This window comes from Caenorhabditis remanei, chromosome II (genome assembly GCF_010183535.1).
Source record: "Caenorhabditis remanei strain PX506 chromosome II, whole genome shotgun sequence".
In the NCBI taxonomy this organism is placed as follows: Eukaryota; Metazoa; Nematoda; class Chromadorea; order Rhabditida; family Rhabditidae; genus Caenorhabditis; species Caenorhabditis remanei.
The window spans coordinates 6,169,685-6,185,548 of NC_071329.1; the positions used below are offsets into that span (position 1 = coordinate 6,169,685).

General features: G+C 41.7%; 2 protein-coding genes across 2 annotated transcripts; one reads left to right on the forward strand and one right to left on the reverse strand.

Moving 5' to 3' along the window:
- Positions 1-6,322: 6,322 nt before the first annotated feature.
- On the forward strand, positions 6,323-14,338 carry GCK72_004833 (uncharacterized protein; the record flags this gene model as incomplete). The annotated part of the gene is made up of 18 exons (XM_053724909.1): positions 6,323-6,902; positions 7,359-7,862; positions 10,161-10,400; positions 10,550-10,735; positions 10,780-11,468; positions 11,563-11,682; positions 11,977-12,069; positions 12,115-12,231; positions 12,279-12,422; positions 12,471-12,587; positions 12,635-12,826; positions 12,874-12,990; positions 13,098-13,232; positions 13,279-13,395; positions 13,449-13,580; positions 13,629-13,745; positions 13,864-14,263; positions 14,313-14,338. The coding sequence occupies 18 exons, from the start codon at positions 6,323-6,325 to the stop codon at positions 14,336-14,338; spliced, it is 4,026 nt and encodes a 1,341-aa protein (XP_053589103.1).
- GCK72_004834 (uncharacterized protein) lies at positions 6,499-9,781 on the reverse strand (the record flags this gene model as incomplete). The annotated part of the gene is made up of 4 exons (XM_053724910.1): positions 6,499-6,718; positions 9,194-9,411; positions 9,456-9,601; positions 9,649-9,781. The coding sequence occupies 4 exons, from the start codon at positions 9,779-9,781 to the stop codon at positions 6,499-6,501; spliced, it is 717 nt and encodes a 238-aa protein (XP_053589104.1).
- Positions 14,339-15,864: the final 1,526 nt, after the last annotated feature.

Genomic DNA, 15,864 nt, shown 5'->3' on the forward strand with positions numbered 1-15,864 from the left:
ATGAATAGAAAACTGAAACCGTAGAGATTCTGTTTCTGTTCCCAATTTTTTTCAAATCAATCAACCAAATTTCACTATCTCGGGAAGGTTTCAGATTTTAGTTTTTAGTTTAATTTATATTTATAAAAATAAATTGTATTTTCAGCAACACTCACCACTTCCTCGAATTCAAATTGCTCTTGGCTTCAAACTCCATTCAACTACACTGACAGTCAAAATTGGCCACCAAACAACTTCTCATATTATGGAACATGTTGCTCAGAGAAATCAATCGACACTCTCAACGAAAATAGATTAAATTGGCTCTTAACCATTGAAGGTGTTGCTGAATGGAACAAATGGAATAGTTTGGTGAATTTGTTGTATTGTGTTGAAGGAGCTTGCACTGATCCACCACTTTGGAACAATTGTTCGAGTGAGTTTTCTTCGTTTTTCAACTGAGTCGTAGCTAAATCTGACAAAAAATTTCTCTATATTGTTGCCTAAATTATTCATTTATTTTTCAGTGTCTTCCACTTCGTCTTCTTCATCAACTTCTCCTCAAACGCCGACGTCATCGAAATTGACCATATCTTCTGAAACAGAAGCATCTTCGACGACTTCGAATTCCACTTCCACTTTCACCACAACTGCTGCAACGACGGAAACTGAAAGTGAGTTTATCTATAATTGTGTTATAGCCTATTGTTCCATTTTTCAAAAGGAGACAACAACGAGGACACGACTACGATTGCAACGACAACGTCTGGATCCACATCTGAAACGGAGACCACCACTGACGTAGAGATATCTTCAGAAACTACCAGCCCCAAATTGAGCTCAGAAGGAAGTACAGAAACTGGAAGCACTGGAACTGAAACAACAACATCGACACCGACTGTAGAAACTACGACTTCCGCCACATCCACCACAATCAGCACTGACTCTTCCTCAACGCCAACCTCTGATACTAAGACGACCGAAACTGAAAACCTGCTGACGACTTCTGAAGTCTCCACGACCGCACCCACATCGACCATGTCATCTACACCAACAGCGTCTCACACTTCTTTCACTTCTGGCTCTACCGACACCACTGAGTCCGCCATGACAACACAGACATCATCGATAAAAACAGTGACTGAAAGCTCGACAGCTCCAACTCCGCCAACCACAGAGTCGACGTCATCGGCTTCAACGATTTCCGGACAAACTACACAATCGGCACCAACCACAGAAGTTCCTGGAACCACCACCACCCACACAACTTCTACTGGAACATCTGGAGCGTCGACGACTTCTGAAACAACTGGAACCACAACTGGAAATCAGATGTCTACTCCGACGAGCACCACAACTTCAGGCACTACAACCAACACCGATGGAGTCTACGTAAGTTGTCTCATTTCAGTTTGTGATCCGTTTGAGTGACCTGCATGTCTTCCTAATCCCTTTCCCTTCCCATGATCCCCTTCCTCTCGTTCAGTTCCGGAACACTACGAGTGAGATCTTTCCGAATTGTACTCGAGTAACAGTGGAGTTGATCTACTACATCAATGGAACGGGATTGAGAAATGTCACATATGATCACAACATTAGTGGATGTGTAAGTTTGCCCCTGGACTAACTCTACATAGTTTGAAATTTTTTCACTCAACTCACGGATATTCTTTCTGAGTTTGTTAAGTTCATAGAACCTGAGCCCGGGCACCAAGCTCGAGTGAAATTGTGAATCGAAGTCGTTTCTCGACAGTGCTCAGCCACGTTCCAGCAGTTCTGTCCCACTAGTTATGCGAAAACCTTTAGAACCTTAGATTTTACAAATAAATGAAGCATGAACGTCCCAAAATGTTTAGACTACTACCATCTAACTGCCCTGAATCTACGTCCTCATATTTCTAAGTTTTCAATTTCAGAGTTCGACTACCCCAATGACGACTCCTGAGCAAACCACCACGTTCCAATGGCCCACTGGTGGCACGACGAGGATTCTGCCTTCTGGGGAGATAGTGAGTTGTAACATACGACCCAAAGCTCATCATTCTGTCTTTAGATCCTCTCTGAGTCCCTGATCGCCTATCCAAATTGTACGACGGTCCTCATGCAGTTGATTTTCAACCCATCAACCAATGAAACCAGAACCGAGACGACAACAGATGAATACGGATGTGTGAGTTATTTAAATGCTCGATAAATCTTAACTCGACTTGGTTCCAGAGGACTTCAACCACTCCATTGATTACCTCCACGACACCGATGACCACTCCAGTGACTACTCCGACTCAATCAACCACTGCCCAGACAACCACCTACAACTGGCCAACCGGTGGAACGACAAAGATTCTGCCTTCTGGAGAAATCGTGGGTGCAACCAATACGGACTACTATTATTAAGATCTTTCAGATCCTCTCTGAGTCCCTGATCGCCTATCCAAACTGTACGACGGTCCTCATGCAGTTGATTTTCAACCCGTCAACTAATTCGACGAGAACCGAGACGACGACAGATGAATATGGATGTGTAAGTTCTATTTGATGCTGGGAACGGTCTAAAATTGGAAATTTCAGAGAACTTCTTCCTCCACCGTGACCTCTCCAAAGTTCTCCACAACACCAATGACGACGACGACTTCGAAAACCGGAACCACTGCATCAACTTCAATGAAGACCACCACCTACAACTGGCCCACTGGTGGCACGACGAGAGTTCTGCCTTCTGGAGAGATAGTGAGTTGTAACATACGGTCCTAAACTCAACATTATGTCTTGAGATTCTCTCGGAGTCGCTGATCGCATACCAGAATTGTACGACGGTCCTCATGCAGCTGATTTTCAACCCATCAACCAATGAGACCAGAACCGCCACCACCACAGATGAATACGGATGCGTGAGTTCCTCCTATCTTCAATTATCTCTAAAGATCGTGAAAATTCTAGAAAGCAACATCCTCCACCTCCTCCCAAAGTACCACTCCGATGTCATCAACCACCACTGCAAAGTCGACAACTCCAGCTACCTCGACTTTCCCGTGGCCGACGGGTGGCACCACACGGACCCTACCCAATGGAGAGATCGTGAGTATTTTAAAATTAATAAGAACCCCGATAAGTAAACTAACGTTTCAGATTCTATCCGAGTCACTGATCGCATACAAAAATTGTACGACGGTCCTCATGCAGTTGATCTTCAACCCAGCTACGAACACAACACGGACGGTGACGGAAAGCGACAAGGACGGATGTGTGAGTTCTCTCATTTCTTGACTTTAAGACACTTAAAATTTCCAGAAAGCAACGTCAACCACTGTTGCTCAATCGGTCAAGACTACCACCTATAATTGGCCAACTGGTGGAACCACAAGGACACTGCCGTCTGGAGAGATAGTAGGGACACCAAATATTCAGAAAAATAGGTTTAAGTTGTATCATTACAGATCTTGTCTGAGAGTCTGATCGCCTACAAAAATTGTACAACTGTATTGATGCAGTTGATCTACAATCCGAGTACAAACACGACCAGGACAGAGACGACGTCAGATGCTGAAGGCTGTGTGAGTTTTACTACTGGGACACGGGGGCGCCTGTGAAAATTTTTTAGGAAATCCCAAATTTAGGCCCAAGCCAGATTGTGCCTTCCTGATCTTTACCCATTCTATGTTTCCAGAAGGCTACCACTTCCTCCGCCTATATCACCACACCGATGTCCGGAGGATCCACGACAACATCTCCATCTGACGCCACGACCACTTTCCAGTGGCCTACCGGGGGAACGACACGGATGCTACCTTCGGGAGAAATTGTGTGTCTACTAGCCCTGAAATCTTCAACTAAATGAATAATTTTAGATCATCTCGGAGTCATTGATTGCCTACAAAAACTGCACCACCATCTTGATGCAGTTGATCTTTAACCCTTCCACCAACACGACCAGAACGGAGACGACAACAGATGCAAACGGATGTGTAAGTATATTTTGTATGATCCAGAACAGTCAACCTGGAAGTAATGTGTTTCAGAAATCCACGTCGACAGGTGCAGTATCCGGATCTCCAGGAGTCACTTCCCCGATGACAACTCCCACAACAACGGAAACACCATTCACGTTCCCGGACAGCAAGACAACTCAAATCTTGCCCAATGGAGAAATCGTGAGTGATTGATGCGAGCAATGGAAATAATGAGTTTTCATTTTTCAGATTCTGTCGGAGTCCCTCATTGCCTATCCAAACTGCACAACTGTCCTAAAACAGTTGATTTTCAACCCGGCAACTAACACGACACGGACTGAGACTTCATCGGATGCCCAGGGCTGCGTAAGTGTAAATAGTTTTGTAGACGGTTTTGCAGGTGATGCTACCTCTACCGTAGGTTTTTTTCTAAGCCACATCGGGTATCGCTTAAGTTTGATAGAGCGCAATTATTGGCTAAAAGAAAGACCGACAATCTCTCAACTTTTTAATTTTCAGAAAGCCACGACCACAACCAAGCCATCAGCCACCACCTCTATTCCACCAACGACCACAACCAGATCGTCCACCACCACTGCTGTCGCTTCTAATGTCTCTCCAGTCACCACCACAACACCTCTACCAACGACTACAACTTCTCCACACAGAACTACCACTGCCGTCCCAGCCACTTGTCCGTTTCCATCCAATCTCAACCTGATCAACACTAACCGTCCGACACCTGAAGAAATAAAGGAAAGCTACGCCTTCGGAGAGCGGATTATCCATATATGTAAGAAATATTACATTCAAGAATTGTCCAAACAACCCCTTCGGATTTACCAATGTGGAGAAGACGGGAAATGGATTGGAACATTGCAGAAGTGTGTTTGTAAGTATTGAAGTGTTTGGAGGTATTCAATAAAAAGTTTTTGTTTCAGTGGAACCAGGACGGACGGAGTTGTAAAAAGCACAAGTCGGAATCGTGTTCGTTTTGGAATTCTGGGATTTTTGAAAAATGGGATTTGATTTGATTTGACAATAAACTTTTGATCTGTTGATATTTCAGTTTAATAATATAAATGTTGTGGGGCTATATCGAGATATAACGAAGACGAAGTTGTCTCAAGTTATTTCAAATTTAACGAACCGTGACCTTTTCAAAAAATGAAAATAAAATAAAAATGGTTGCCAAGCGATATCTTTCAAGTAGGACAAGCTAATGGTCCATAAAGATGGCGCTACATAAACGTTTATTATATATATATTTTTTAATTATGTTATTATTTTTACTTCTATTATCCTCTTCTACTACCATAATCTGCCAAACCACAAAGAGCATTCTAGACTGTGAATACCTGGCAGACAGTTTTCAGTACACTTGGAACAACACTGTCTATAATTATACTGGAGAATGTTGTTATTCTGAAGCTGTCAAATATCTAGATAAGAATCAGAACGGATGGAGATCAGAAGATGCAGCAAACAAGACGGCCTATGTTAGATACTTGAAAACTTATGGATTCTGTAATCAGTCAACTAGCTCAACTACTTCCTCTACTACCCCGCTTCCTATCACCACTATAAAAATTGACTGCGGATTTTTGGACCCTGATTGTTGTAGCCTTCAATCCTTGGAGTACATGAATCGAATTCACCCTGGATGGAATAACTTCGTAGCAGAGTTGCTATTGAAAGCAGTTTATGAAACAGAGTTGAAGAATAATGAATTGTGTGGAGTGACGATGACGACAGTTACGAGTACTCGGAAGATAGGTAAGATTCTGAAGATTGAGGATATGTTGTCATCATAGTATTCAAGGCCCGGACCGGCCCGGCAAGGCCCAGCAAGGCATGATAAAAAATTTACAACGCCCGGCCCGAAGGCCCGGCTTCAAAATATGACCCTTTTTTCCAATTTTTTTTTCGAAATTTTTTCAATTTTTCATCGAAAATGTGACCCTTTTTGACCGTTTTTCAGAATTTCTTCTAATTCTGAATGATAGTCGAAAATTTGACTTTTGCGGAAAAATTCCAAATATTTCAAAAAATTTGAAATTTTGACTTTCGCGCCAATTTGCCCGGGCCTTGACAACTATGGTTGTCATGAAATAGAAACGCCTAATGTGCAAAAAATTGCCAATAATGCTGAGACACTAACATAATTGTATCCTCTTCTTCTAAAAACTTAGAAGCCACGAATGTTTTTCTGAATCATCTGATGTCACTTTTCTTTGCTCAGACGTTCAAAAAATCTCGAAACGTTTACGACCGATACCAAACTTTCTCGACTAGTTTTATTTCTTGGATTTACTACTTTCCGACTAGCAACAGGTTTTTCCCATTCCCAATATCTTTCATTCCTCAACTTTTTGCCTTTTCGACTCTACCAAGCTATGAAAACTCTGTTTTTGATTCTATTTCTACCGATTCTTGCGTATTTTCAATCTGATGAGGTCTTGGATTGTGGCTATTTGAAGGACATCTTTGTCTACAATGATTTTGCGAATGTCAATCGGAACTATGTCGGTGGATGTTGTACTTCTACATGTCTCGATCGTCTAGAAGAACATTATCCTGGTTGGAGAACTCCAACTGAGATTAACCCTGCATCATGGTATGTCAGTATGTTGTATAGCTTAAAATGCTGCAAGGATACTCCATCGATAGCAGTGATTACTGAAACCTCTTCGAAAACTTCGACTGTTACTCTTTCTACTACGACTGCTACTACCATTACTATTCCAACAACCATATCCACAACGACCATTAATACAACTGTTGGTGGTGTACTGGATTGTGGTTGGCTTGGAGAGTCATTCAGTTACAACAATATGCCCTACGATGGAAGATGTTGTACTCAAACGTCATTGGATAATATGAAAGAAATCGGTGGTCCGAATTGGAAGAACATAACTTATCTACAGCGAAGACTATCAGCAGTAAACTGGCTAATGCGACTAAGACTTTGTATCGGTGAGTTTATTCAAAGTGTAGGTGTCAGAAGTTGAGAACTGATAAACCAGACAGAGCCTGGTATATGTTAGGATGCATTGTTTCTTTCAATATTCATTTATCAGTTTCTAGACTAGCTGGCTATCTGAAATCGAATATTTTATCTCTCACATTCTACCTTTTGAACTGCGTGAGCTCCTTCACCGCATCTGAGCTTCTCTAAACATGGGCGAATCTGATGTCATTGTCTCAAAAGTTCAGTCTTGATCCTTTCCTGAAAATGTTCGAAAAGAGCACTTGGTCAAAAGGGGAATAGTTGCCAGGTGACTACGCTCAAATGGGATTTCGAACAGAGACATTTTATTCCCTTGCTCCTATTTGTCTTCATTTCGTTTTCATTCTTACTCGAATTCATCCAGACATCTTCCATTTGCTCACATTTTTCAAATCCTTGTTGAAAATTCGTTACAACTTAAGCAAGTATGATTTTACTGTGGATTCTAGTCTGCCTGTCTCCTATCAATAGTCAATTTACTCCATCCATCGACTGTGGATGGTTGAGAGATTCGTTTCAATTCATAAACTCCGATGAAGTTAATCAAAGCTATAATGGAAAATGCTGCACGTCGGAAGCTTTAGACCTTGTTGCAGGGAGTAATTACACTCTATCGGGCATATCCGGCAAGGATCGTGGAAAATATATCAACTATCTCATAAGAAACGAGAAATGTGCAGACTTCACAACGACTACTATTCCTCCAACTACCACTACAACTGAGAATCTCAACTGTTCCTGGCTTGACAAACCATTCATCTATACATTTTTTCTTACTACTATGTATTATGATGGGAAATGTTGTAACCAAAATGCTATCGAAGAATTAGATTCAAATCGGCGTGAAGACGAATGGCGTTTGACTACTGATCTATCAGACAAATATTTATATGTGAAGTTTCTTCGGGGTAAAAGTCTTTGTTCAGGTAAGATCTTCCGACAACTTATAAGATTTTGGCGAAATCTCTTCTTATGTATATGTTTTCCGTCTTCCTACTGTATGCTCTCGTCACTTTTTGCCTCTTCTCAAAACAGAGTCACCACTGCTAGGATACTGAACTCAAGTGGGTCCCGCTGCTAGGCATTTTGACACCTCGGGCCCCTTTAAAACCCGGATTCGCCTAACTTTCAACCAGTTTTCTTCTTTTTTTCGCTCTCAACTTCTCCCTAACATTTTTGCTACTTTCACCATGAAACCTCTTTTATTCTTGATAGCTTCGGCTATCACAACCCAAGTTTCTTGTCTAGCAATCTCTAGAGGAAACAATTTCGGTAAGTGTTCCTACTTTTGTCAGTTTTTCGTATATAAATTAATGTGGAGAGTATTACGGAGAACATGTGATTGTCAATCTATCAGCTAATTAAGCAGTAGTAAAGAAAATCAGCGGAATCTCTAGAAGAAACAGGAGAGTTTTCGAAAGAGTAGTTTTCAGAGGGTAAGCGTTGCCAGTTCTTTGTGTTTAGGATGTAGTACAAAGTCAGGACGGATATTACAAAAAGGTCCTTCCGGTTTTTAATATAAAAATCGCAACATCATCGATTTTGAAATTACTTCGTTTAGTTACTCAGATATTTCTCCCAACATCCCAACGTATACTGCCGCCACTTTTTGTCACTTCTTGCCTTTTCACAGAGTCACCATTACTAGGAAACTGAACTCAAGTGGGTGCCGTTGCTGGGCATTTTGACACCTCGGGTGCCTCTAAACCCGGCTTCAGCTCACTTTCAACCAGTATTCGCCATTTTTCGCTCTCAACTTCTCCCTAACATTTTTGCTATTTTCACCATGAAACTTCTTCTATTCATGATAGCCTTGGCTATTCTAGCCAAAGTTTTCTGTGTAGGAAATCCATCCGGATCTAAAGGGGCTCCTGGAACGGCAAGGCAGGCACAAACTCCGGTGAGTGTTCCTGGCTCTATGAAACCTTCCACTGTCTGAGATCAAGCACTGGACTATTAATATGAAAAGTGTGTGAAAAATACTGTAGAGCTTTTGGTTGAGGCATCTTCTACCGTTCTTTTTTTTCAATTTCTTCAAAAGTTGAAATATTTAACGCTTTTTATAGCTTTATGTGTTTTAGTTTGTCACGGTTTTTTCTTTTGTTAGCGTAGGCTTTATTAACAATAATGAATTCCAACACAATAACCGATATAGATGAAACCAACAATTTGATTTCAATTGGAATGCATATAATCAAGCTGCAGGCTGGCTGTAAAGTCAATATTTTATATGTTACATTGACACACTTATCCTCACCAGTGAATCCCTATTATCTCAGATTTCTTTCCATCGAACTCGCCTCCGAGTCCAAAGTATTTGGATTGAGAGTCAATGCTTACATACTCAATTCCAACCGGGTACTTTGTCGCGTACCATTTACTGTTCTCACAAATTATTCCAAAAAATGAAAATAAATCCACTGGTGGTCCTGTTGGTGCTTCCCACCCGTCACCGTTTTCCACTGTTTGGAGATCCTGAAGTTGGTCATTTATTGGATTTTAGTTTGTAATAAACTCACTACGTCATTTTTTATATTAGCCATGTCACTTGGAAAAGTTAGTTCAGAGACATTAAAACGAGTTCTTAAAAAAGTAAAGTAATGAGCACCACATGTGGCATTTCTAACACAACCATCGTCTTCAGTGAATAAAATGGTATCTCTAACTGAAAATCTATGATTACTTATGTTATCTAGGTTTTTTTGCTTATACCTGTCTGAGATTTAGTAATATTACGGAAATCTGTGCATTCACAAACATCATCAGTTGATCTTCGTCTTAAACAGCATTGACCTTCTTGGAAAAGAAGTACCAGACAAACAGCGAGAAATATAAACCAGTTCATACCTAGTGCTGGTTGCTAATTCTATCCCCATAATTCCTCCATATATATGCATTTTGATCTCTTGGTAGCTTATGATAATTAACCGACATGAATAATTCAGCTGATCAATTTATTTTCATGCAATTATCAGAAGGTACTGTTCTGATTTTAAGTTTAGGGAGAGATAAGATAAGAATCACATCAAATGTTTTATGTACTCCAAGAAATTACAGAACTGTTATGAAGATTCATATGATATTTGTTCAGCAAGAGTTCAAAGTTATACAAATTTCCATTAAATCTTTCTCAAATTTTTTTCAAATGGAGCTAATGCAATGAAAAAATCCACCTCAAAGAATATTAAAGCTTTTATTTTTCCTGCTAAAATTTGGCGTTTCAGAAACAACAACTGCACCCTCTACAACTCCAACAACCGTTGTTCCTCTCGCAACTAGCGAATTCACTTCTACTGGTGCCCTCGAATGTGGCATTCTTGCTGATACCCCCTGTTGTAAAAAGAAAATAATTGATTGCCTTACTGAACAATTTGATGGATGGCTAGACAATACTGATGATCGTGAAAAATACTTAATAATGTGTGGGTGTGTGCTTACGACAACCAGCACGACTATCAAAACAGGTGGGCCATCAGGGAATGAACAGAAACAATAAAGCGGGTGGAGATTAAAATATGTGTGAAACTTTGAGAGTTTAAAAAACTTTGAGAGTTTGTTTTTTTTTAATCGCAGTTGCTCATATTGTACCTCAAACCATCCATTCAATTTTCAGTGTCTTCCAATTCGTCTTCTTCATCAACATCCGCTCAAACCATCACTTCCTCGAAGTGGACAACCTCTTCCGGCCAAACCACTGATTCTACCACCACCTCATCCGATGGAGAGACTTCTGAAACGCCTTCGACTGCAAGCTCAACATCCACTTCCACCACAACGGTTGCAACAAAGGCTACTGAAAGTATGTTAATATGATCATACCATACATATCTTTATACCTATCAGATGGAGTCAACAACGAGGAGAGCACTACAATGACGACGACTGCAACTGGAACCACATCTGAATCCAGGACCACCACTGACGTCGAGTCGTCTTCAGAGACTACCGGCACCAAGTTGAGCTCAGAAGGAACTAAAGGAACTGGAAGCACTGGAACTGAAACGACAGCATTGACACCGACTGTAGAAACGACGACTTCCGCAACATCCACCACAATCAGCAGCACTACTACTTCCTCAACACCGACCTCTGCAATTGAGACGACCGGAACTTTAAGCCCGGTGACGACATCTGAAGGATCCTCGATCTCATCCACATCGACCAAGTCATCTACACCGACTACATCGCACACTTCTTTCTCGTCCAGCTCTACCGACATCACTGAGACCACCAGGACAACACAGGCATCATCGACCACACCAGTGACCGGAAGCACGACAACTTCAACTCCGCCAACCACAGAGTCTACGTCATCGGCTTCAACGATTTCCGGACAAACTACACAATCGACAACAACCACAGAGGTTACTGGAACCACCACCTCCCACACAACTTCTGCTGGAACATCTGGAGCGTCGATGACTTCTGGAACAACTGGAACAACTAGAACCACAACGGGAAATCAGACGTCTACTTCGACGAGCGCAACAGGATCAACTCCAGGCACCACAACCAACACCGATGGAGTCTACGTAAGTTGTCTCATTTCAGTTTGTGATCCGTTTGAGTGACCTGCATGTCTTCCTAATCCCTTTCCCTTCCCATGATCCCCTTCCTCTCGTTCAGTTCCGGAACACTACGAGTGAGATCTTCCCGAATTGTACTCGAGTAACAGTGGAGTTGATCTACTACATCAATGGCACGGGATTGAGAAATGTCACATATGATCACAGTATCAGTGGATGTGTAAGTTTGCCCCTGGACTAACCCCTAGTTTGAAATTCTCCACTCAAATCATGAGTATTCTTTCTATGTTTGCTGTTAATAGAACCAGAGCCTCGGTCTCAAGTTTTAGTTTAATTGTGACTCTCGGCAGTGCTCAGCAGCGTTCCAGCAGTTCTGTCGCACAAGTTATGCAACACCTTTAGGACCTTAGATTCTACAATAAAGCATGAACTTCCCAAACGTTGCAGACCACTATAATCTAACTGTCCCGAATCTACGTCCTCATATTTCTAAGTTTTAAATTTTAAAATTCAGAGTTCGACCACTCCAATGACGACTCCTGAGCAAACCACCACGTACAACTGGCCCACCGGAGGAACCACAAGGATTCTGCCTACAGGAGAGATAGTGAGTTGTAACATACGGCACAAAAATTCGTGATTCTGTCTTTAGATCCTCTCGGAGTCCCTGATCGCCTATCCGAATTGCACAACTGTCCTGAAGCAGTTGATTTTCAACCCATCAACCAATGAGACCAGAACCGAGACGACGACAGATGAATACGGATGCGTGAGTTATTTAAATGTTCGATAAATCTTGACTTGACTTGGTTCCAGAGGACCTCAACCACTCCATTGATGACCTCCACAACTCCAATGACCACTCCAGTGACTACTCCGACTAAATCAACCACTGCCAAGACAACCACCTACAACTGGCCAACCGGTGGTACGACAAAGATTCTGCCTTCTGGAGAAATCGTGGGTGCAACCAATACGGACTCCTATTATTAAGATCTTCCTCCTCAGATCCTCTCTGAGTCCCTGATTTCCTATCCAAACTGTACGACGGTTCTCATGCAGTTGATTTTCAACGCGTCAACTAATGCGACCAGAACCGAAACGACGACCGATGAATACGGATGTGTGAGTCCTTCTTGAGACTGGGAACATTCGAAAGTTTGAAATTTCAGAGATCCTCTTCTTCCACCGTGTCTTCCTCAAAGTTCTCCACGACACCAATGACGACGACAAAGTCGGGAACAACCAAAACGACAGCGACTGCAACGTCAAAAACCGGAACTACTGCGTCAGCATCTCTGAAGACCACCACCTACAACTGGCCCACTGGTGGCACGACGAGGACTCTGCCGTCTGGAGAGATAGTAGGGATACCATGAATTAAGAATGAAACTAAAATGAAAGTTTTTAGATTCTCTCCGAGAACCTAATCGCGTACACAAATTGTACCACTATCTTGATGCAGTTGATATTCAACCCAAGCACGAACCAGACCAGGACAGAGACGACGTCAGATGCTGAAGGCTGTGTGAGTTTTAACTGGAATACGGGGGTGCCTTGAACGCGTTTTCAGATTTTTCAAATAATGAAACAAACTACTACGTCCTCTAAGTTCTTAATCCATTCTGTTTCCAGAAGTCCACGTCTTCCTCTGCCAACATCACCACACCGATGTCTGGAGGATCCACGACAACATCTCCATCTGACGCCACGACCACTTTCCAGTGGCCCACCGGAGGAACGACGCGGATGCTACCCTCTGGAGAAATGGTGAGTATACTAGCGCTGAAATCTTTAACTGGATGAATAATTCCAGATCATCTCGGAGTCATTGATTGCCTACAAAAACTGTACCACCATCTTGATGCAGCTGATATTCAACCCTAGCACGAAAACGACCAGGACAGAGACGACGGCTGATGCGAACGGATGTGTAAGTTCATTCTAGTTATCCAGAACAGTTAACCTGTAAGTAATGTGTTTCAGAAATCCACATCGACAGGAACAGTATCCGGATCTCCAGGAGTCACTTCCCCGATGACAACTCCCACAACAACGGAAACACCGTACACGTTCCCGGACAGCAAGACAACTCAAATCTTGCCAAATGGAGAAATCGTGAAAGATTGATGCGAGCAATGGAAATAATGAGTTTTCATTTTTCAGATTTTGTCGGAGTCCCTCATTGCCTATCCAAATTGCACAACTGTCCTAAAGCAGTTGATTTTCAATCCTGCCACCAACACGACACGGACTAAATCGTCGTCAGATGCACAGGGCTGTGTAAGTATAACAAATTTTGGTAGTAGGATTCTGTCCTCCTCTTCCTCACTAAGAATCGCTGAGTAAAGCGCGGTTGCTGTATAAAACTACCATAATCTTCTAACATTACGATTTTCAGAAAGCCACTTCAACAACCAAGCCATCAGCCACCACCCGTATTGCCATCGCATCTTCCACTCCGATTCCTCCAACGACTACAACCAAATCGTCCTCCACCATCCCTGTCGCCTCTAGCACTTCCTCTCCAGTCACCACTACTACACCTCCACCAACGACAACAACTTCTCCTCGCAGAACCACCACTTCCGTCCCAGTCACTTGTCCGTTTCCATCCAATCTCAACCTGATCAACACCAACCGTCCGACACCTGAAGAAATAAAGGAAAGCTACGCCTTCGGAGAGCGGATTATCCATATATGTAAGAAATATTACATTCAAGAATTGTCCAAACAACCCCTTCGGATTTACCAATGTGGAGAAGACGGGAAATGGATTGGAACATTGCAGAAGTGTGTTTGTAAGTATTGAAGTGTTTGGAGGTATTCAATAAAAAGTTTTTGTTTCAGTGGAACCAGGACGGACGGAGTTGTAAAAAGCACAAGTCGGAATAATGTTCGTTTTTGAATTCTGTGTTTTTTTTTTTTTGAAAAATGGGATTTGATTTGATTTGGGAATAAACTTTTGATCTGTTAAAATTGTATTTACTTTTTAGGGTTTGTAACGGGATGAGGAATACTTCTGAAGAATACATGTAACTTTTTATATTTGTAGTTGACAACTTTTTGAACGAGGTCAACTGTACCTCCTGAATCTTAAATTCCTACTAACCTTGTGATTGCCAAAAAAACAAGGATTCCAAACTTTATGAATTATACTTTATTTAAAGTCAATTCAGAAAGTTCTAGGGCATTGTCTTAGGTTTCCTTTTTTTTACATCCCTCACTTCTATCGTCCCATCCGTCCAATCCTCTCCAAAACCCTATAATTCAAAAAACGGACAGCAATCCATTCGAACAATTAGCATATTCTCTGTTCCACTGTGTCAATGTGTTCATTCTCTGGATATAAATTAGGCGGTGGTTTTTTGTGTCGATGAGGACGAAGAGATTGATGAGGAGCTGAATAGAGAGACTATTTGTTTCAAATTGAAAATGTCGTCTGTGGCTTCCTTGGGTTACGGTAGCAGTAGCATTCTCTAAGAGTCTGTCTGTGTTTCTACATGTCCGGATGTCCGAGGCTCTATGTATATAGCTCCCAAAAAGTTTAGTTTCTCCTCCCAGATTTCTCAAAACGATAATATTTTGATTGCCTCCTCCTCCCCTCCCTCTTAAAAATAAAACTTTTCCAATTCTTCCGTCCCAGAAAAAGGAGACACCATTATTATTACATATAACTCATCCCCCTCTCTAGTCAATTCCCTCATGACTCATTTTGAGACAAAACGAGAATATTTGGGAGGGGAGTGGATAGGGGGAAAAGTATCGAGGGAGGAGAAGGAATTTTTATTTTTAACAGAGTGCAAAAGAACCAGAGCATTAAGAACAACAAATACATGAAGGAGTTTTTGTTGATGAAGGAAAAAAAGATGTTGCGTTTTGTGGGAAAAAAAACAACTGGGTCGAAGTAAATTATTGTGGTTTTGGACTACTGTAGAGTTATGAGCACAGTTAAACTTTTCGATTAGAAGACACTGGTATTGCTGTAAAGCTGAACATTTATGGAATCGGAATGCGTTGATAAATTCCTCACAATAAACCAATTTACGAGGCACTGTTTTTTGATAGTGTGCCAGCCACGGTTCATTCGAGTACTACGCTGAAAATAAAGTAACATTCGAAATACTCATTATTTTCAGCTTACGAGATAGATCGGTTTTAGTTTGAGAGTTCAATAGACTACACAGTTTCTAGTCTGCTACAGTTTGTACCACTTTGTTCTGACATGAGAACAGTGTTATAAGAAAGTTTCAGTTCCGATGACAAGACTTCAGTTTTCTAATAAAGGAAGAATTAACATTTCTTCTCATAGCGACCTGAGGTTCACAAGTTTCACGGCGGTATCTGATTCGAGCTCTACAGACTTCGAGGGGACCAAGTATGTTAAAGATAGTTCGTTTTG